The 22739-nt window shown below is 52.4% G+C and overlaps 1 protein-coding gene across 1 annotated transcript in view; it reads right to left on the bottom strand.

Annotated features, from left to right (window-relative positions):
- Window positions 1–16935, bottom strand: part of large1 (LARGE xylosyl- and glucuronyltransferase 1) — a gene marked incomplete at both ends in the record, with an annotated part of 41741 nt that extends 24806 nt beyond the window's left edge. Inside the window, 5 exons of the mRNA XM_084448169.1 lie at window positions 2039–2210; window positions 2774–2897; window positions 5499–5581; window positions 7791–8104; window positions 16830–16935. Coding sequence (XP_084304295.1) covers window positions 2039–2210; window positions 2774–2897; window positions 5499–5581; window positions 7791–8104; window positions 16830–16935 — 799 coding nt within the window. The remainder of the gene's footprint in view (window positions 1–2038; window positions 2211–2773; window positions 2898–5498; window positions 5582–7790; window positions 8105–16829) is intronic.
- Window positions 16936–22739: the final 5804 nt, after the last annotated feature.

The raw sequence follows: 22739 nt of genomic DNA, 5'->3' as shown, positions 1-22739 counted from the left end.
GAAGGAGAAGCATGCATAAGCACCTGAGGAGGGGGGGGGGCGTTAATTCCCCCCCCCCCCCGCGACCCGTGTTTCGCCTGAGAATGACAGCTGGGCCCAAAGTGGGGGAGTGAACGAATGAGTCTGGCAACCCCGTTCTCTGTGTGCGTGTCACAGCCGCCACAGGCGAAAGAACATAATAAGCAATCAGAGAACATAAGTGGGAGAGAGACAGACAGCCTTTGACCCGCCCACGTCCTCTGATGGACAGTCGATAGGTGGGTAAACCTCCGCAGACAGAGAGAGAGAGAGAGAGAGAGAGAGGGAGAGAGAGATTAGAGAGAGAGAGAGAGAGAGAGAGAGAGAGGGAGGGAGAGAGAGATAGAGAGAGAGAGAGAGAGAGAGAGGGAGGGAGACGGGACGGTGCTGTAACTGCAGTGTGGTGTCCGTCCACCTGCCTGGTGAACAAGGTCAGACCTCTGGTACGACAGAGAGAGAGAGAGAGAGAAGCAGGGTAGCGGTCATATCTGTGTGCGCACGACAACCAACAGAGACCAGACACTCTCACATTCATTTAGACTAACATGTCACCTGTGGGCCTGGAAGGACACTTCCATGTTTGTCTGACTGAGGAGGGTTCACCCTAATCCCCCCCCCCCCCCCTCCCGTGAGTCCAACGTGCTTAACGTCGGGGAACTCTCTCAATCCCCCGGCCTGTCGTGGAAAACGTCAGTTGGGCACTGGAGCCCAGGCTACGGTTTAACACCGGTACATTAGGTACGGCACCACACAGGCCAGGGTACGGCACCACACCGTCCAATCAGCGGCGTGCTTTACACCCTTCCATCCCACGCCTGGCATTGCGTCGGTGAGGCCCTCTCGTCCGACATCGCTGTCTGACCTCACAAATGCTCTTCTGGACAAATGAGAAACCGATAGATACACTCCAAAATCTTGTAGGAAGCCTTCCCAGAAGAGTGGACGCTTTTATAGCTGCAAATGGTACGTCATAAAAGCTCCTGTAGTTGTAATAGGGTAGGGCGCCCAATACTTTAGTCGATATAGTGTATATAAACCACAGACGAGCGATCAGATGGCGTAATTCATAGAGCTGATACAGAGCGTTTCTCTTTACCAGAGGGCTTATAAAACCTGCAGGTGATTCGTAGATAACCCCCCTGGTTTATTAACGGTGATTTGGCGCCCGCCGGCTGCAGTCCCGCGGCGGTAAGGGGAAGTTCAAAAGGCCGGAGGCGGGCGCCGGACGATGCGACGCATACGAGTCGGCCCTTAATGAACATCGATCCGAAACGTCCCGCCTTCCCCGGCGCCGGTGCATTGTGGGACGGCTCCGCTCGTAAATCCCATGAGTCCGCCCCCTCTCCTCCCTCCTCCCCCTCCCACCCAGCGTGTAGAGGACGCTGGGAGAAAGGCGCGGCCGTCCGCGGTGTACAGGGGGGGGTTCAGTGAAAACGCTCTGACCCGTCCGAGTGGCTGTAGATCCGCTCGTCTCCGCTCTGTAGTCCGGTAAAAAACAATCCATACTTCCGCCCCCCCCCCCGCCCCCCCCTTCGCGTTAACGGCTGCCAAACCGACACCGATCCGATGACACCGGCGACTGTTGATGGATGAATCCTGTGGGAGTCTGTGGAGTGTTTTCCCTGGCTAGCGCCGCTGCATAAATGAGTCAGACGCTGTCAGGAGGCGGAGGGGGCTGGAGGGCTGGCTGGCAGACAGAACGCGTGGGGGGGGGGGGGGGGGGGGGGTTGGGGGGCTGGTGGTGGTGGTGGGGGGGGGGGGGTCTGGGGGTTAGCGCATCATAAGCAGACAGGCCTTCGCAGCTCCCTATTGTCCGAAATTGTAACCGCCTGACAACGGCCCCTATCCCTCCTCTCACTCACTCAGAGAGACAGAGTACTGTAATGACTGTACGCCCTGGCCCACGCTTAAAATAGCCACGCCGTGTGCGCGTGTGTGGAGGCAATATTAAGTGCAGCAGAGGCATCGTGGAATCAAGTAGGAAGGAGTGTGTGTGTGTGTGGGGGGGGGGAGTGGTCACCTTTGAACTTGTGGAACACGGCCCAAAGCTCGGCGATGTCGGTGGCGAAGGTGATGTCGGTGTCGAGGACGATGACGCGCTGGAGGTCAGAGGGCAGCGTCTTGGTCAGCACCAGCTTCATCAGGCCGTAGATCCCGGAGTAGTGCTTGTTGGGGATCCACGACACCTCCGACTGCAGCGTGTGGGGGGGGGGGGGGGGGGGAGAAAACCAGAGAACCGTGTTAATAGCAAACCAACCAATCACTGCCTGGGGAGTTCCGAAGCTAGGTCGAAGCTACGCTAATCGCGCGCGGAGAAGAAATCGTGTTTTCCACGCCCTTCCGAGGCCCCAGGCACGTCGAGAGGAAGTTTAGACCTCCGCTAGGGAAACTCTGGCGCTCGTCAGACACGTGCAGTCAGAATCCACATTACGAGCTTCGCTACGGCTCCGACTAGCCCAGGGAATTTCAGGAGAGATAAATAGGAAAAATAAGCGGAGAATGTTAATGCGTTTCCGCGCTCGCTGTGAAGGTCGGGCGGGGCAGGTTTGGATGTGCGGGCAGCCATTTGTGTGTGTGTGTGTGCATGTGTATGTATACTGTATGTGTGTGTATATGTGTGCACGTGCATGCGTGAATGCGCATGCGTGCGTGTGCATGTTTGTTATCACTTTGGATAAAAGCGTCTGCCAAATGACTAATGTAATATAATGTGTGTGTGTTTGTGTGTGCATGCGCACGTGTGTGTGTGTGTCACCTTCAGTTCGTCGGCGTCGTAGAAGTCCACTCGGACGGCCGGGACCATCCAGGTGTGGAAGAGAGAGGCCAGGATCTGCTGGGCGATCGAGTCCGTGATGAAATGGAAGTGGAGAGGGTTCCGCCTGCAGACACGCACACACACGCACGCACACACACACACACGCACGTACACAGGCACACGTGCATGCACACACACACGCACAGAGGAAATACGATTTTCAAAGCAAAACATGTGGTGCTTTGATGTGGAAAACAACGGAACACATATTCCCAACATGGCTGCTTCCACCCCAAAGATACGAGAGAACACCGAGCTAAACTCATCTCAAACTAGGACAAAATGAGGGTAATTGCAGAAAAACAACAAATAATGACTAAAGTATTCGGCTTATTTAACGAGTCGACCGACCGGCCCGATAGTCAGCCAGCCAGCCAGCCGGCCCCAGGAGGCTGCCGCACGCCACCACGTCTGAGCCGGATGACTCATCGTTGAGGGGGCGCGCAGCGGGACGGCCGTGTCCCCGGCGCCAGACACTCGGAGAGGGACGGAAAGACACCGGGAGTAAAAGGAAGTGGGACTAGTTTCTGATAGAACGTGCATTCAGTCGTTTCGGAGGGGGGGGGGGTGACTGAGGCCAGGATGCAAGTGCAATGAGTGATTCATCCCGCGAGGGCGTCGCCGATGCCAGGATGTGCCCCTCCCCACTGCTGAATTCTCTGGAGCTTCAAATGACTCTTGGGATGAATGTGTCAGCTGTGTTTACACAGGGAGGATTTCTACAGGCTTGGAGCCGTCAGACAGAATCACAGTTTGCGGTTCGGGAAAAGAGCAACAGAGAGAGAGAGAGAGAGAGAGAGAGAGAAGGGAGTGTGTCTGTGTGTGTGTGTGTGTATGAGAGAGAGGGAGAGAGTGTGACAGAGAGTGTGTGTGAGTGAGAGAGAGGGAGAGAGTGAGAGAGGGAGGGAGGGAGGGAGGGAGGGAGGGAGGGAGGGAGGGAGGGAGGGAGGGAGGGAGGGAGGGAGGGAGGGAGGGAGGGAGGGAGAGACAGAGAGAGACAGGGAGAGTGAGTGTGTGGACCTGGGGGTCTCTCCATCATACTGCAGGCCAGAGATGAGGTGGTACTAAAGCCTTGATTTACCGCGTATCACAAGGATAATCACGTTCTGCTACCAGGGTCCTTGACTAATGTTGCACTATAACCTTAAGAGATTGAGGACTATATAACTGTACATCATATATACTGTATATTATATATCTTGGTTTAAGGCAATTTTATAGCATATTCGATATTTCATCACTCGAAAGGTGAAAATATACTGCCTAAGAAATTACTTGGCCAAAGCTAGGTAGGGTTTAATACCACTACCTGAGAAGATAGTCCAGTCCAGAGAACAGTCCCCAGCACAAGCCCACAATGCAGTTCAGGACTCTTTAAGATCCTCAGAAAATCATCGAGGGTGACCCGTCAATGGCGATGATGCTGAGACGTTATCGTGAAGACTAGTACACATCGACAAAGATCGACTCGTCTGTCTAAGCCGGTCTTCGCCTTCGTCACGGGCCAGAACGCTCGCCGGCCAAACGGGTAAACATGTCTACGCGCCGTCTCATTAAACCGCGCCTGGAGGACAGGGAACATCGCCCCCGCGCTGCTTAGAGACGGTCACAGAAGGAGAAGGTCATTCCTGCCGGCATCGCCGCACGACACCCTCATGCATTCTGGGACGGCGGTGGGAGGAAGGGGGGTGGGGGAGGGGGGGGGGGAGGTCTACAGTATCACCAAATACTGTACTGTTGCATGGGTATTGCAGTATATTTATATTGCAGTAGCTTTACCCCCCTTTTAATTATTCAAAATAACTTGTTTTGTCTTAACACAAACCAAGCAGGCTCCCCCACGGTTCATCCTGACCCTGTCGTCGTTTCTCAAAAAAAACAGGAGCGAGACACGCCTCATCCTTCTTTTTCCGATACTTCTTTTTATTTCCATGCAGCCGACCGGCTCTTAAAGAGGGAGCGTTGTGAAAACATGGACGGCGGCCGTCAGCTGGACTTACGGTTCACCTCATAATAGTTGAAGCGCAATCACCATCGCCGTTTTGATTAATCCGCCTGCTGCTCTGCGGCTGTAATTAGGAAGCACCGCCGCTCCCGACTCCCAAACCTGCTCAGCTCGGGGGCTCGCCGGATGATTACCGATCATGGCTCGCGGCTGCGGAACCCCCCCCCCCCCCCCCATCCCCCCCCGCTGGGTGCGAGGCCCGAAACCGCCATTCAGCACGCATGCACGCCCGCCCGTCGCTCTTGTTTACCGGTCTGAAAAGAAGCACAAGCTCAATTCGTCGGAGTCGCTCGGGAGCCGCCGGCTTGTGGAGTACCTTTCCGGAGAGATGAGGAGCTGCTTGTTTTTTTTGTGAGGGGGGGGGGGGGGCATTTGAGCATGAAAGTTTTAAGCTACCCAGGGGGGTGGGAGGGGGGGAAGCAAGCCGTGGAGAGCTGCGGTGGGGGGGGGGGGTGGGGGGGGGGGGGGGGGGGCATCATCCCACCAGAGTCCACCGAGAGCGCCGTTACCGGGCAACGGAGAGAAGGTGTCAGAGCGGCATATTCGCATATTCGGGAGGGGGGAGGGTAGCGGCGGAGCTCAGCTGTGTGTGTGTGTGTGTGTGTGTGTTTAAGTGAGGTGGGAGGAGAAGCAGAGGGATGAGAAGTACATGTTCTGTACCTGTGGAAGAGGACAGACTTCACCAGCGTCACCACGTCTCGGCTGGCGTTGTACCCGGCGCACACGATGGCCACGTGGATGGTCTGTGGAGACGGTGAGAGAGGGAGAGACAAGAGAGAGAGAGACATTATTTTCTCACACGTCATTTAGCGGGAAGCACAGACGGCTTTGAACTCAAAGAGGCAGAATCGCTGGTCTCCCGAGCGCTAAGCACCATTTTGTTTCCTTGTAATCTTTCTTCTGAGGGCGTTTGTTGCACAGTATCGGCGGTCTTTATTCTGCGTCGAGACCAAATCACACACTGGAAATATTCATTAACGGACTCCATCAGTGCCCAGGGAATAATCTGCATCGGCCATAACAATATCAAACCAACAGCTTTTTGTCTATTGGCCTCCAGGAGAGACTCAGGCATGAGGAACATCCGTCGGTATCAGCCTCAAGCTCTTTCAGGCCTTGGTGAGCATCAGCCACAATCATCACATTGAGTTTCAGTGTAATGGCAATTAGGAAGGTGTATGAACTGATCCATTACAGACATAATATCAAACATAATATTTGGCCGAGACCAGAGAGGAGAGGAGCTAGAAGCCGCCTTTCTGCTGCGCCACGTTTAGCCGAGTTTCTCGGGTGAACCGAGCGGCCTGGTCAGGACTCGCCGTTCCGTTCTGCTCCTCACTCAAAAGCCCCGTCTCCCGCTCCGAGTCGGCGAGGGTCAGGGTAGCCGAGGCTTATTAGCCGGTCAGAGTCCGGTTTTAAGGTCGGAGGAGAGGTGGAGATGGGGCCGCAGACGTTCCCCTCGGCGCCGGTGCTGACCCTCAAAGAGCCCCTACGCTCAATCTATGACCTCCCGGGCTTCCGTGCTGATGAGGTGGCCGAGGATGGCCTCTTTTCAGACCGAAAGACAGCGTACGGTGTTAGAAGAGGTAGAGGTGTGTGTGTGTTTTTTTTTTGGGGGGGGGGTATTGAAGAGTGTCATAAGAACGGTCTATTCAAAGTGCCGTCGAAATACGACGGTGGGATTGAGACGTCCAGCGCAGCAACACAAAGAATCCTGGGAGCCGGTCGATGGTCCGGACCAGCGGCTCCGCCCCCCCCCCCCCCCCACCGCCAGGACGAGGGAAGGAGAACGAACGGGCCAGATTTAACTCCGCCCCGGGTGACCGCCGCCGCGCGAGTGAGTCAGCATTTTGTCAACGCGACCGGACAGAAGGCCGTCTCGGATCAGCAAGGGCGGAACGTTCCGTCATGTCAACAAGTTTACGGGGGGCTATTATGCACCGGCCGTCTAATAGGGTGGTCCATCAATCCATCAGCTGCTGGTCCCGACCCCTTTAGACCCAATTATGGGGGCAATATCGGTGTAGAAACGGTTGGAGAGAGAGAGTACGATCAACGTGGAGATCTCTACCCAGGAGGTGATACGGTGGTAATTCTTCCATGATGTCAGAATGCCCTCTGACAGTGTGATCTTTATAACCGAACCTCTCTCATATTCAGGTCAGGATTAGACTAAGAGGAGGCATGGCCAAGCTGTAATATGGTCCGCCCTTGATGGTCCTCAATGATAACAGCGCTGCATTCGCCAGGGGTATCTACTGGGGGCATCGCGCTTTCTACACGGTGCTGTTCTATTATTATTACGACTGTATGGAATGTGTCGGGCCTGTGTGGAGAGTGGCCTGTTCATGAAGGCCGCAGCAAAAAGCCTTGGGGGACCGATGACGGTTTACGGAGACAGTTCCTCTCTCTGTGCTCCATCTGCTGCTTCTTCTACAAGCGTCTTTTAGTGCGCCTGTTCTGTCTGGGAGGGAATGCGCGCTGCGTGCCGTTTACAGCGTAGGAGCCAGTGGGTGGAGGTGTTTAGGGGTGAAAAACAGAGGTGTCGTGTGAAGCGAGGGTAACTGCGTTGCGTATTTTCACTGTAGGTGATGGGGCCCCTAATTCCAGGTTGTGAACTGCCATTAGTAGCGGACGGGGTGTTATTAACTGAGGCAACAACATCACAAATTGCTTCTAAAATGTAAATGTAATGAAAACAGACAATGTTTGGTGAGAACAATGTAGCTTACTTTATGGCGCTAAAATGTCCTCTAAACAATTCTGTTTTTCAAATCTAATGACGTTGTGTCGGTTTTAAACTGGATTGCTTATTTCTGCTGTGTTTTAGAGGCCTACAGCATTTGGTTGATAAGAGAGCGCTAAAATGGCCACACCACGAGGTGGACTCCCTCGCTACCCACAGGTCTGTTGCTAATAACCGCTCTGAGTCCGGCTCGGACCGCCACCCACCTCGCACTTGTCCACCGCCGGCTGCTGGGCGCAGTCCGAGCCGTTGCCCGCCGCGCCCGGCTTCTGCCCCTCGCTGTCGCCCGTGCCTTCCTCCGAGTGCGTGCGCGACTGGTTGCCGCGGTGGTTGGCAGCGGCGGCGCGGTGTGGGCGTGGCTCCCCGGGGGGCGGCGGCCTGCTGAGCTCACGGCGCAGGGCGCGGTTCTCCTCCTCCACCTCCCGGACGCGCAGCTCCAGCGCCTGGTGCTCCCCGCCGCCGGCTCCGCCCACCAGCGTGGACGACTGGGCCTCCAGCGGCGACAGGGGGAGGGGCTTCACTGTAGGTGGGGGGGAGGGCAGGGAGAAGAAGTCATGGTGAGACAGAGGCGAACCAGTTTTAAGTTCCCATATTCACCGGGAAGTCCTACATCAGCTAAACTCTCAACTTGTTTGTCTTCTCACAATGGCCATCATTCATGTTGAGGGATGAGAAATTAAAGACATGGAAATATGACAAAACATGGAAATACCCAAGAGGCACCTGCCTTGCACATTTGTCAGTGCTCACTTCTCACAGGGGCATGAAGTCTATATTTATTGTGTGTGTGTGTATGTATACAAACACACACACACACACACACACACATGCGCGCACGCACGCATGCACACACGCACGCACACACGCCTACACACACGCCCACACACACGCCCACACACACACGCATGCACGCCCACACACACGCCCACACACACGCCTACACACACGCCCACACACACGCCCACACACACACATATATACATGTATATATAGTTTAAGTATATATATACACAGTAAGCTTCTGACACATCAACCAAAGCGCCCTATCGATGCATCGCTGTGTAGACTTAATGGCGGTCTGAGATTTCAAATTAGCAGTCAGGTCCGAGTGTTGATGCATCTCGAGCCTCGGAGTACACAGATACCATTCAATCAATATCCTCCGCACTGAAAGCCGGGCGATGTGCTCTCTGTGCTCTCATTCCAGGCAGTAGCAATTTCCCTCCTCTCTCCTCCAACCGCTTGGGAGTCATGGGACACACAGCCCTGGATCTTTTGGGGGGCGGGGGGATGGGGGGGGCTTTGGCGGGTGCAGCTCTTTTTCGGAGTACATCTCAGAGCTCCTTAAGGGGAAGAGGACAGCCTTGGACGGGGTCCAATTGGGCACACAATGCTGATATAGCGGCTCACTCATTCACTCACTACAGGAAACCAGCACAGTCATGGACATTTTTCTATAGCAGGAAACCAGGGGTAGGGATGTAACGATAACCGGTTTAGTGATAAACCAGGATAAAATGTGATAAAATTGATCGCGATAAAATGATCACTAAAACCGTGTTTGATTACCATGCTTTTAAAAACTCACTGTAAATACTGTCCAGCATCAACCAAAACTACAGTCTCCCTCTTATTTTAATGTTTAAACAAACAAAAAGTGCATTTTCAGCACATTTTAACAGTAACGCGATAATACTGATAACCGTGATAATTTTGATCACTATAATCGTGATGTGAAATGTTCATACCGTTACATCTCTAACCAGGGGTCTCTCTTATTACACATATTGATCAGGGATGAGAGATGGATGGGTTTGCTGTGTGACGGCCATCAGTCATTTCTCCTCCAAACACACCGGTGTTCCCCTCAGGGAGAATCCCCCTCCTCCTCTGGCCTGGAGACTGGCACAAGAGGGATGTGGACTGTCACACCGTTGGGGAGGGGGGTGGGGGGCGATGCCACCTCAGCACTAACCAGACCTCAGGCCATTTATAATGCACAGACTTTTCCCCCCAATGTCCTAGAAAACTGGAGTTTTGCGGCTGTGGGAGCATCAGTTACATAGACCTGCGAGGTTGGAAAGCCCTGGCTTACTTTCTGCGGGGTTGGAAAGCAGCGGAGCGTCGTGACTCGTTCATCTCGCTCCACGTCCCCCGGGGGAGGGGGGGGGGGGTTCAGGAGTTGCAGGTGAATACCAATGGCAGACGAAGAAAGCGCCAAATGTTGCCGAGGAGAATCTCGGTACGTGTAGGTAGACACTGATAGTGCCGAGGCCTTGGTTCGTCCACTGGCCAAGGGGCTGTGTGTGTGTGTGTGTGTGTGTGTGTGTGTGTGTGTGTGTGTGTGTGTGTGTGTGTGTGTGTGTGTGTGTGTGTGTGTGTGTGTGTGTGTGTGTGTGTGTGGAGGGTAACCTCGTAATGAAATGTCACTGGGTTTCTTTCTCCTCAGATTTACAGTTCCGTGATGGAGGGGGGGGGGGGGCGACGAAGACAGCAGCCGGCGTGTGGGTCTTTTAGCTGAGGAGGCCTCCCTAAACACCCCCCCCCCCTCCCCACTCCCGGAGATCCCAAAGCACCTTTGGGGCTCCGTCTCGCCCGAGCCGTAATTAATTTGCTGAGTGGATCTGCTGGGCCTAATCCGGAGGGCCGTGTGTTTGAGGGGGGCCGGGAGAGATTGCAGCGGCGGTCCGCCGAGCGGCCGACGCACCTGTTCCTTCTTTTGTTTACCGCCGCCGAGTCGGCTCCGCCGGCTTTTTCCGGTTATTTGCCGCGAAGGCTCATCATCACCGTGCAAACAATGACAGGGGGCCAACCCAGAGCAGCTGATCCTCCTCCACCGTGGGGATAGAGGCGGAATTCAAGCTTTCATGACTTTAAAAACAGCCCCTACGGTATATAGGATGATGAGATAAGATGATAATATCATAATATCACAGTCAAGTTCAACACATGGTACGGTATCTCATGCTTAAAACATTCATACGAGCTGAATAAATACTGCATGACATACAGCCTGCCGGAAGGACTTAATGACATGTAAGGAGGCCATTTGCCGACGCGCGTGGCATTCGTTCGCAGAGCTAGCATATCGGGAACCAGAACGGAACTCATCGTTTCTCCGTGCGTACCGGAGCCGAGCGTTCCCCGTCCGTCGTGAACCCAGACAAATACAGTCGGTGCGCGTCACCTTTAGGCCGTTCGGGCGCGGGTGATTCATGGTCTGATTGCACGCCCCGCGCGTTCGTGTATGACGGATATAATTGGCCGGGCCTGTCGCGCTCCGTCCGCACCTCCCCGGGGGGGTTGCCAAGGAGACATCTGCCAGGGGGCGGTGGGGAGGGAAGGGGGGGGACCGTCCGTCATGTGACGGCATCTGTTCGCCCGGCGGGACGTGTGAATCCCCCGCAGAGGAGGTGGCCCATTTTGGCCACTCCCTTTGGACACGGAGGACGAATGTCGAGGGGGGGGGGCGCTCTGAACTCCTAGTCCGGGGGAGGAGGATTCCATTTTGTATTGAGCACCGCGGGCTCATCTGACTGTGAATGGCTGGCTTCGTCCATCTGCCTAGCCTTCCCCAACAATTGCGGAGACTAATGGCTTGGAGGTAATGGCCGACACAAGCCTTGTCCATGACAACGAAGAACGCCATTCATGGCTCCGACGCCTTCAAGGAATGTCCTTCTAGCCATGACAACTGCCTCTACTAAGCTATGGCCATACTTGTAGTGGAACTAAGCCTGGTTCATCCCGTTTCTAAGGACGGTGGGTTGCCAGGACCATCACCTGATGCTGCCTGGGGGGGCTGTGGCTCAGAAGGTAGAACGGGTGGTCCAATGATCATACGGTCGGTGGTTCGAATCCCGGTTCCTCCTGTCCACATGTCAAAGTGTCCTCCGGCAAGACACTGAAACCCACGTTTCTCCCAATGAGCAGGCTGGCACCTTTCATGGCAGCTGGCCACCATTGGTGTGTGAATGTGCGTGTGAATGGGTAAATGAGAGGTCATTGTAAAGCGCTTTGGATAAAAGCGCTATATAAGTGCAGCCCATTTACCGTTTACTGCCTCAACTTCAGTCAGCAATATCCTGTCTAACCCCCTGGCATGGGGACCTTCCTAAACTTTCTCTCTTCAGTAAATTCGCCCCAAGAGCTTGTATTTAAGTGAGAGTGCGCGGTAATTGAGGACGGCATTTCAAACAGAGTCCCGATCTTGCGTGCCGGGGAGAGAGAGAGACGGCAAGACAGTAAAAGCCAAACAAATGGGACCAAATGAGCTGCGCTGGAACCGGCGGCCTCGTCTGCAGGAGGGGAGGGGAGGGGGGGGGTTTAATGGGGCGGAGGACAAGCCTCCTATGGTCACCCGCTGGGACTCGCTCGCTGTGTCGTGCCCAGGCGCCACCGCCGCTGTTTGAAGCTCCCCGCCGTTCGATTATTCACTCTCCACTTCGATCTGGGGCAACGTGGGGTTGCGGGGGGGGGACGGGGGGCTGCATGAACTTCTCTTGGTGGGTTATTAAGTAACGTAATGAGGTTTCCATAAACATGACGTGTCCCAATTACTGGAAAAGACAACGTTGTTTTCTCTTGCTTTGGGCGTACACACGCTGCATATTCATGAGTGTGTCAATAAGTAATGAGGCGGGGCTTGCGGTCGCCGTGGTCATCTAGAGTACTTTGAGTCAGCATAATTCAGACTGCTCCCAGACAGCCGCTGGACGTTTCTTTCATGCCGACTCATTCTAAAGGAGAACCTGAAGCTCTGTTTAACAAAATAAACCTAAGGTCTCCTGAGATGTTGTGCCTTCATAAGCCGTCCCCCTGAAACAGCAGCTAAAAACTCACGTTCCTGAATCCAATCATTTCACACTTTGCCAGTCAGTCCTTGCGGTTTTATTCAAATGGTAGAACATCTCATATTGTTTCAGCGAAACTGTTTCATCTTCTTTGAGTCAGATAAAAAAAGCATGCTGCTAAATCAAGTTATTAAGCCCTGGATCATTCTGTCACATACTGCATGGTTCAAAGGTCGTTAAAGCACAGGGGATCTGGAGTGATGCAAGATTAGAGTTCAAGGTCTTCTTAAAGTTAAAGAGGGACTGTTAGGTTCAGAGATCTAAGGAAAGAGATGAAGGCCAGCTCTAATGAAGAGGATAACTGACATGCTCACCCAAAAAGTCTTGAATTTTTAACGGGTGCGGATTCTAAAACATACATGATCACAAGAGGGGGGAATCTGCACTATGGAATAAGTTTGAACTGCTTTTAATGGGCGGAATATTCAGCAAGCAAACTACATTTAGAAACAATACACAACAATGTGTGCTACTAGAAAAAATATTATAAAAGATATATATATATAAAAGATATTATTTATTATATCTAAAGGGTAATGATACCCCACCGCAAACCAAGAAAACCCTGTCTACTGCAGAGTGTTTGTTATTTGCTATAGAAGACTCTAAACATGCATCCAGAATCCCCTGTTGCTGCAGCCCTGTAGCATTTGAATCTCACTGATAACAAAAACAACAACAAAAATAATAATAATAATAATAATAATACAACCTTATTTGTATAGCACCTTTCATACAAATAAATGCAGCTCAAAGTGCTTTACAGCAGAGAATGTACATGCATGGAGTGCTTCACATGAAAATAGACATAAAACTAGAGGGGCTAACACTCAAGAGTGCAGACCTCCGCCCCCCCCCCCCCCCCTCAACTGCTCTCCCCCTTCCACGCCCCCCCCCCCCCCCCCCCCCTCTACCTTTCCTCCCACCACCACCTCTCATGTGCTGTGCTCTCCTACTGGCACCACCTGTAGTTTCCTCTTTCTGCTTGACATCTTTCCTCTCCAATTTCCAAAACGTTGCTAGTTTTGTGAAGACTTCCCATTCACATTCATTAACAGCCAAGCAGAGCAGTAGTGGAGGGAGGAGTGGGCTGGTTCAGAGTCTGCAGACAGTAGTTTACAAGATGTACATTTGAGATGGGAGTTATACAGCCAATAACATGTTAAATCTATAGTCTATAGGCGAGATATAGTTTTCTATGAAGTCAATCATTTTAATGTGCAGACACTTGTTTGTCGCTCTCTACACTGCAGCCAGTAGTCTCGTCAGGCGCAAAGCGAAATTTAAATATTGCTGATTTAAATAATAACACTGCTGCAGCATCATCTTCCATCCGCCGGACAGAAGAATTGAGCTGAAATCGAGCTGAAAAAGTAAATAGACACCAGCCTGTTGACGCGAGCATAACTGATCATGGCTGGATCATGGATGTATTATAAGAAGTGGATAAGGCATGCAAAGATGGCGGCCCATTCAATCCAATGAAAGTTGCTCAGTGGCGCATGAAGCAAGCCCCCATGGCCAGGAACAGACAGTTTTTGGCGTAGTGGCCAAGCTCGGTATTGCAAGTGGCGCCAAGAACCTGAAACCTATGAGGAAACTGAAACCTAAATCCCCCACTACACTGAAGTTACAGTATGGGTACTGTAGAGCCACCTATGAATGAATCATGGTCAAAATGTAAACATTTAATGGTGAGTTCCTTGGCCCATGCTGCACCCCTCCACCGAGTTTCATGCATATCGGGCCGGTAGTTTTTGTTTAATCCTGTCCGCATGCAGACAGACACACACACACACAGACACACACACAGACAGACAGACAGACAGACAGACAGGGGCGAAAACATTACCTTCCGCCTTGTGGGGCTTTGCCCCTGGGGCGGAGGTAATAAACTAAAAGCAGGAAAACAAGATGGAAGGTAAAACACAATCAAAGATAAAAATGAAGTGATGTGTTTTTATATGATTTGATTTTATGATTTTATAAGTGCTTATGTCTATATACTCTCATCGCCATACTTGTGTTGATGCTTATGTCTGTGTTTTTAGCCTTTTTATTGTGGCTCTTGTATTTTTACTGCCTGCTTTGACTTGTACAGCACTTTGGTCAATGGGAGTTGTTTTTAAATGTGCTTTAGAAATAAATTAGATTGACTGATTGATTAACCTGTCAATGCTTCCCGGATGAGCGGTTAGCTACAAATTCTGGCCTTGCATCTCACGCGCCCTCGCCAGGACTGTGACGAGACGGCAACGGCAAAGAGCGTAACACTCTTGCTGTCCCCGGACGCGTCTCTCTACTGCTCACACCGACAGCAGAATCAGCCACACACACACACACACACACACACACAAACCACCAGAGGTCAAAAGGCATCCATCAAAAGCCTGACCTGTATCTCGGCTTCAGGCTTGTTTGACGGGGGGCGGGGGGGGGGGGGAGGCCCTGTCCCTGGGTGGAGCGTCCATCATGAGGTGTCCAGAGTGCAGGGTGGAGAGATGGCAACTTTGGGGAGAACGGCCGACCTCACACAATAGCAGTATGCTACGGCGTAAAATGCATCCGTCATTCAACACAAACCTGTCTGGCGTTTTTGAGATATTTCTGCCGTGCGTCTTCAACAGACAAAAACTCAGGCAATGCAGTATTTGAACATCACTGGAGCGGGATGTGTTCAGCGTGCATTAATTACCTAGTCTGTGTGTGTGTGTGGGGGAGGGGGGGGGGTAAGTCACAGCGAGGACATGGACACATTCATTTCCACTTCTGAGGAGCCAGAGGGAAATGTTTTTCTTAGTACCGCGTCCCCAGGAGCAGAGCTTGTTCCTGGCTTTGAAAGTCTCTCCCCCAGTTCTGAAAGCGTTGCCCAGAGAGGGTTTCCACACAGCCTGCGGGAACAAATTGCACTGGATTCTGCAGGAAAGGTCGAACGAGCTAAGTAAGGAACACCAGACGGGGGGAAGGGGGGGGGGGTGGAGGGGGTATCGGGAAGAGAGGAAAACGCTGCGTTCTGAAATGAGTGTTTTTCATGTCCTTATATATCTGGCCTTCCTCTATGTATAGACGGTGCGTTTTCATGTGTCACCAGAGCTCAGCTCACCACAGGAGACAGTAAACACATTTTTGTTGACTGAGGTTAATGTCCATCGGTGGCGGCGCCTATGTGGAGGCACACTCGCCCTAATGTTATCCTCTGAATGCCTCCCTCTATGTTTGGAAAACCGTGCCCGCTCAAATACAATCTCTACCCAGTGCTCGGGAGTCTCAACTGTAACACTACATTAGTCTCACTTGACTCCAATTAGCTTCGATGACGGAGCCGTGAGAAGACGCTTGTCAGGCGTTCTAACAGTGGCGGACTGAGAAGAGTCTTTCCTCTTTAATCCAGCAGTAGCAGAGGATGACCCCCCAACCCCCTGTTCGGGGTCAAAGTGTCTGTCACGGCTACGGAGCGAAGCTCATAAACACCCCCCCAACCCCCTCCAAGACCTGGCAACCCAGCACAGCCGTCGTCCTGTCAATCACACAGCCTGACGAACACACGGCAGCCGGGATGTGAGGGAAGCGGGAAATAGAATGACAACAGGAGGAGAGGGAAATGCAGGTGGAAGAGAGAGGCGTAGAGAGAGAGAGAGAGAGAGAGAGAGAAAGAGAGAGAGAGAGAGAGAGAGAGAGAGAAAGAGAGAAAGAGGGAGGATGACAGTACACCAGCGAGGGAAATGAGACAGCGGAGAGAGAGAGAGAGAGAGAGAGAGAGAGAGAGAGAGAGAGTGAGGCGCCAGACTCAAGTCTGTTGTTCCGCGCGTTCGTTCCTCACCCAGAGAGCTGCGGAAGCTGAACACCTTGCAGCCGGCCGGCCGTTCAAACTTCATTATCTTGCCTGGCAGCAAGTCTGTTTACCATCATTGCCTAGCGGTCGTCGGAGGATGAGGCGTCACAGGAACCCGGTGAAATGTGTGGCCGCCGGGGACCGTGACCCCGCGTCAAAATCGTCAGTTCAATCATAATTAATAAATGACACAGCTGACGACTTTCGATGCTCGGCACAAAGTCATTCAAAGGGCTCCAGAAACCCATGAACTAAATCGTCTTGAGGAAGTAATCAACATTCGGGCAGGCCTCAGTAATTCATTAAGAATATTACCATGAGTGAAAAGTGTCTGACTTTGTAATGAGAACTTTGTTTATTCAGCTTTTTGTGGGGGGGAAGTATAATTTGGTTCCATCAGCATGAAGGCTCATCAATGAGCAGGCTGGTCTATAACCTAAAGATGACAGCTCTTAATCCTCTCTTTCTAGCCTGTATGCATTTTAGAGATAAACAGTGGATAGTACGTTTCTGCCTTCGAAATGCAGGAGCATCATAAATAGAGGTTTTCGTCGTCGTACCTTGAAAGTTCCCGGCCGCCAAGTAGAGCCAGGTGAGTGCCGGGATGAAGAGCAGGGCGAGGGAGGCCGCCAGGAACTTCCTGCGCCCGCGACACATTCCCAGCATCCTCTGGGACAAAGGTGTTGCAATGAGAGGCAGGGTGACCTCTGACCTCTATGTGGGCAGCAGCTGTTGGCCAGGGCGATGCATGGTACTGTCTGAGGGAGGGAAAGACAGAGAGAGAGAGAGAAAGAGAGAAAGAAAGAAAGAAAGAAAGAGAGAGAGAGAGAGAGACAGGATGAGAAAGGGACAAAGGCAAACTAGACTAAGCAGCACATACCGTATTGTACTAAAAGCTGAGTAAATCGTATCAGTCTTCTTTTGTATCGCAAAGACAGATTCATTGCTGAGAATGTAAAGGCTTTGAATGCATGAATCTCAAAACCTTAGGCTAACATCTTTCAGTATGAGCTTTCAATTAGGAGAGAGAAATACGGAAGGTCGTAACCACAGTGAACTACTGACACTGTTTTAGTTCCTGCTTGGACTGCAAAGCACATTGAGTTTGAAGACTGTTTTCGTTTCGGCTTGTACACTTCAGGTTGAAGACATCTGAGTAGATTCCAAAGTCTCGAGGGGAAAAACACAAGCTAGCTCCATGAATAATTCACGTAAAAAAATATGAATCCCAAATTTTCAGTATGCAAAAGAGGCACGGAGGGTGGTTCAACCTTTCATTTGAGTTTAAGGTTTCCGGGGCGATACGAGGCGCCGATCTGACTCGCAGATCCCATCTCCTCGTTTGCATGCAGCGCAGCGCCGGCTGTGTTGACCTACCACTTCACAGCCGCTATTTTAGTCGATTTCCAGCGCAATGGAGAGCAGACTGAGTACAGAAGCCTCATTACATGATATCATAATAAATCCTCTTTCCATTACAACCGCACTTTGTCCAATTAGCCAGTTGACCCCAGTCGATTTTTGATCTTCACCGGGAGGCCGGTCGGTTGCTGGGGCTCCCCTCCGCCTGGCAGTGTACACGCCGGCAAATATGCACGCCGGTCGCCAATTATCACTGTGTCAGTAGAAGCGGGACGCAGCGGTTCGGTTCGAGAGACGCGCTGTGGCGGGTAGTCATTTTCATCAGCGCTCTGAAGGCTTATGGGAAGCGTCGCGAGGCTTTTGTTAAACTTGTCACTTTGACTGGGCTCAACAAGGCTGTGAGAGATTAGAGACGTCTGAAAATTACAACAGCCGCACTTCCGACGGCCTGGGCTCCGAATCCCTGTCACCGCCTTTGACCTCCGACCCCTGTTTTATACGAGGGTTGAGATGAGGACTGATCTCGCAGGGCTGATGTGACAAGATGGCGTTGTGTGCTTATTACCATATTAAATGCCGCTGTCAGGGAGCGCACAGAGTCAACATATTAAGCCGGGAGCCAGTCAGGACGAGGATCAGGGGAGAGGGGCGTGTCTCAGGGGTGGAGGTTGAGATTCAGGGTCACTTCTGATTGGTAGGTTCCGGTTCCCTGGTGGAAGCATGGTTGTGGACTCTACAGTAAACAAACGCAGTAAAACTAACGATTTAAACGCGCAAATTCAAAACCTCAGTCTAACTACACGGCCACTCCACCCACGGTCAAACTCACCGGCAGCAAATGCAGACTGTAGACTCATATAACCCCCCCCCAAGCCATCATTTCTCCAGTGACACTTTGACGAAAACGGGACCGGTCAATCACATTGAATCTTTTCTAATCTCGCCCTCTAATGCAATACTAAAAATAATGTGATATCCATACCCCTCCATTCAACTTTATAGCCATTGCTGTAAGCCCAGATACCAATGGCGAGTCTTCGCTCACCGCTCGACAGTAAGTTAATAGAAAATGGGATTTAATATCCATAGCTCAATAGTAAATTGCTGTGTGTTGACACTAAAAGTGATGAGCGATTATTGCGGGAGCAGCGCTTCATTGGTGGAAGGAGACCAGAGAGGGGGGGGGGGGGGGATGGACCTGGGTCCAGGGAGGTACAGTAGGATGGATGGATCACCGATGTGCTCTCGTACAGGCAAAGGTGAGGGGGCTCAGGAAATGTCAGCCGCGCTTTTTACTGTAGATGGCCGACCTATGCGGGTGACGCTGATGAAACCATCTGGAAGTGGAGAGAGGGTGTCGGGGTAAAGATGACGGATCTGTTGTGATCCCAGCAGAAGGTCAATCACCGGCCGGCCGAGCGCGTGAGCTTTCAAACGCAACTGAGCGCGCATCCATCAGGGAGAAACACATCTCCGCAGATGTGGGCCTACGAAGTGAAGTGAAGTTTAGAATGTGTGTGTGTGTTGGGGTGGGCACACTGAAAAATGAAGCAAAAAAAAACTGACGTTCATTCTGGGGGGCGGTGACCTTGACTGGCGTGACCTGCCACGCTGGGGAAGTCGGGGGCGGTTGTGACGGGGGTGGGGGCGCTGGCCCATGTCCCTCACTCACAGCTGGACCAGAGGAGACGAGGGAGGAGAGGGGGAGAGGAGAGGAGAGGGGGAGAAGAGAGGAGAGGAGTGAAGGAGAGGAGAGGGAGGAGAAGAGAGGAAAGGAGAGGAGAGAGAAGAGGAGGAGAGAGGAAGGGAGGGGAAAAGAGAGGAGAGGAGGAGAAATGAGGAGAGGAGGGGAGGGGAGGAGAGGAAGGATGGGGCAGAGGCCAGGGCAAGAGAACGGTGCATCCCTCTTGAAGCGAGCTTCGCTGCTGGGTCCTTCCGGCTGTTTCCCGGACAGACGTGGCGGCTAATGAGGATTCATACTGTAGCACCCCGCCCCCCCACCTCCGGGCTGGCAAGCTGACGCCCATCTCCAGGATGAAAGGGGTAGAGGTGACAGGAGGCGAGTCCCCCCCCCCCCCCTGGCAGACGGGCCCTGCACCTCTCTGCTAGTTTGACAGCAGGCAGGGTAGCGCTAGCGAGCGGGAGTCATTAGCTGTGCTGGATGGAGGGGGCAGCTCCCCCGGAGGCCATACCCCGGCCCTACACACACCGCTTTGGATGTAAAGTAGACGCTGGACGACAGCCGTATCGCCAACAAACAAAGAGACGCTAAAGTCATCCCGTTGGAAGTCATCCGTATGCGGACTACGGCCGGCGACGCCTCTGTCTGTGTCTGCTACCATCTAATAGCCCTGGAGGAGACGGATGACTCACCAGCACTTATAAGCTATTGTAAAGCAAACATCTACTGGCTGCTCACCAGACCATCGTCTCCATCTCCTCCAGCAACACATTAACTTGGAAGAACATGGAGGGATGCTGCCTCCCTCCTTCCGACTCTGCAGACTCACTTTACCAATGACTGAGCACTTTCAGACAAGTAAGAAAATTAGATTGTACAAGACAAAGACTATTCATTAGGCAGGGAGAGTACCGGCTTAGTGCTTTGCTAAAAGATTAATACAGACCAGCTGGACATTCCTAAATGAGTGTGCCTTATTTATGAGCATTATGAAGCTCTGGAAATTACACTCTGACCTTGTATTGGCCGTTCCTGAAATGTATGGGAAAAGAGGGAAACCACCTAAAATAAAGTGTATAATGAATCGCTTCGAGCCACAACAATATAATAAATCTGTGAGTGGAGAAGGAACCTAAAATTAGTGTGGGATTTCCAGGTAATTCATCAGGACAGAATGAATGCTAATTTGTCAGGAGACAATGAATGACGCAAAGAGAGATGGATGTGTCGAATGTCCTCTCGCTCTCCTCCCATCCCCCTCTCTCTCCTCCATCCTCTCTCTCTCCCTCCCCCCCCCCCTCTCTCCTCTCCTCCCTCCTCTCTCTCTCTCTCCCCCCCCCCCCTCCTCTCCCCCCCCCCTCTCTCTCTCTCTCTCCCTCCCTCTCTCTCTCTCTCTCTCTGCATTGTCTGCACTATAGAATGTCCTGGTCTGGCTCAGGTTGGAGCTCAGGCAGAAACATGAGAGCACTCTGGCCCTGGCACCGTATTCCCACGTTACAAAGCCAAGGTGATTAGCTGAGTGGACACCTACTGTGACACGGGCCGGTGTGATGTGCTAATGAGTTGCCCCGGAAGCGAGAGCAGCTCGGAGGGCAAATGGATTCCAGAGTCTATCCTATCAACAAGTGGCTGTCGCACTGCTGTCCAGCATCGCCCCGATATGAAGGACGGATAACCTATTCCTCGCACGACAGACCGCAGCCGAGACGACCGCGTGCCCGTCGCCTCGTCTTCCGAGAAAAAACCCCCTCCTTTCTTCAAGATTCGGTAGCGTGCGCAACGCTCGCCGGCGCCTGAACGTGAGTGAATTGGCGAAGACGACACCCTGAATGAAACCGACACTCCAGAGTCCCGACGGTGCTTGCATAATATTGCTGCTCCCAGCCACTTCAAAAAATAAATAGGACTTTGATTTTCCGGAACAATCGCCTCAGAGCGGAGAGAAACTCCACACAAAGAGTGCTGCCGTTCACATCGTCAGCGGGAGGAAGCCCCTCCAAGCTCTCTTGCACCAGCTCTGTGGTAATGGTGATGGAGGGGTGGGCCAGCTTTTATTGCCAGCATAAAGATTGTGTTGAATTTGAAAGCATTTCCAGAGAGAAGCCCATAAAAAGGTTGACTGGATATACAGAGGCACGCGTGCGGGGTAGTGTACACAGGCCGCGCGCCCGAGGAAAACGGGTGAGCGCGGTGAGCGTCAGGGGCCGTGGTCGGTGATGAATTAAAGAGGAGGGCGAGGGCGAACACGGGGGCCCATCCGTCTTGGCCGTGAAGGTTTCAGAGTGATGCATGGAGCTGAAACAGTGCATAAAAGCACAGTAAACACCAAGACCAACGTTGTTCGCCGTATGATGGCTTTATAGAGTACGGCGCCGGGAGAACCCGGAACCCTGAATATTCAACTGTCTTCTGTCCTCTGTGGGAGGGAGGGAGGGAGGGAGGGAGGGAGGGAGTGAGGGAGGGGGGCTATTTTAGACGACAGGACACCGGACCAGAACACTCGTTGAAACATCGAAGCAAGGGACTTGGGGCCGATACTAGGTTTGCTCTGTTTGACAAGCTGTGTCTCATTAACCCGGAGAGTGATGTTAACCTCAGTTCCAGAACGGTCTGCAGCAGGCCATTTTGGTGAAAACCAATTCCCTCTGATTAATTAAGATCTGATGGATGGACTTAATTCCGGAAGGTTCAGCGTTTACCAAAATGGGTCTAGCTAGCTAAGACCCAAAAGAAAGGGTTCGGAAACAAGATAAATCAGTTTTGGCAGTGAATCAGAATCTCTAAAATATTATTCCTGAAGTCGACTGCGACACAGTTCATTAGTCAGCAATTGGTGAGGTCAACATTTGGTCCTGTCAGAGCGCTTTAAATGGGGCGCCTCTAAATTTAGCCGTGGCAACTATCTGTGACAGCTGACACTTAGTGGGGGATTTGAATGAGGAGCCCTGTAATGACTGTGTCAAATGGGTATTAAGATGGGTAATAGAGGCTCGTCTAAGAAGGAGCACCAGATCCCGGGAGGAGGACCGGGATGAAGCAGGCCAGGGGCTTGACAACGGCACACGGGCCCCGGCGCCGTTTTGATGTCCGACCGCCTTTCACTTCCAGCTGCTGAGGGCGGATAGTAGCTCCTCTTTGAAGTGGCGAGATGAAAGATGGGCCGTCCTCCCCGGTCAACCTTCGTCCATCTAGCTGCGGACGGGGGGCGGACGGGGACTACAATGGCAGCTATTGGAACAAAATAGAGGGAGATGAGCAATAGTTCAGAGACACGAGGAGGTGGACATTTCTGAAAAGAGATCTCCGATCCCCAAAATGGGAAAATAGCGGCACTCCTCTGACATAAAAATGCAAGGGCTGAGGCTCAAACCCTACTTTGAGTGCTGCCAACGCATTTCGGCCAAAGGCCCTCCTCAGAGAGCAAGGT

This window comes from Borostomias antarcticus, assembly GCF_949987555.1.
Source record: "Borostomias antarcticus genome assembly, chromosome: 13".
Lineage (NCBI taxonomy): Eukaryota > Metazoa > Chordata > Actinopteri > Stomiiformes > Stomiidae > Borostomias > Borostomias antarcticus.
The sequence above is the reverse complement of the archived record's forward strand: the minus strand, read 5'-3'. Positions and strand labels throughout refer to the sequence as shown.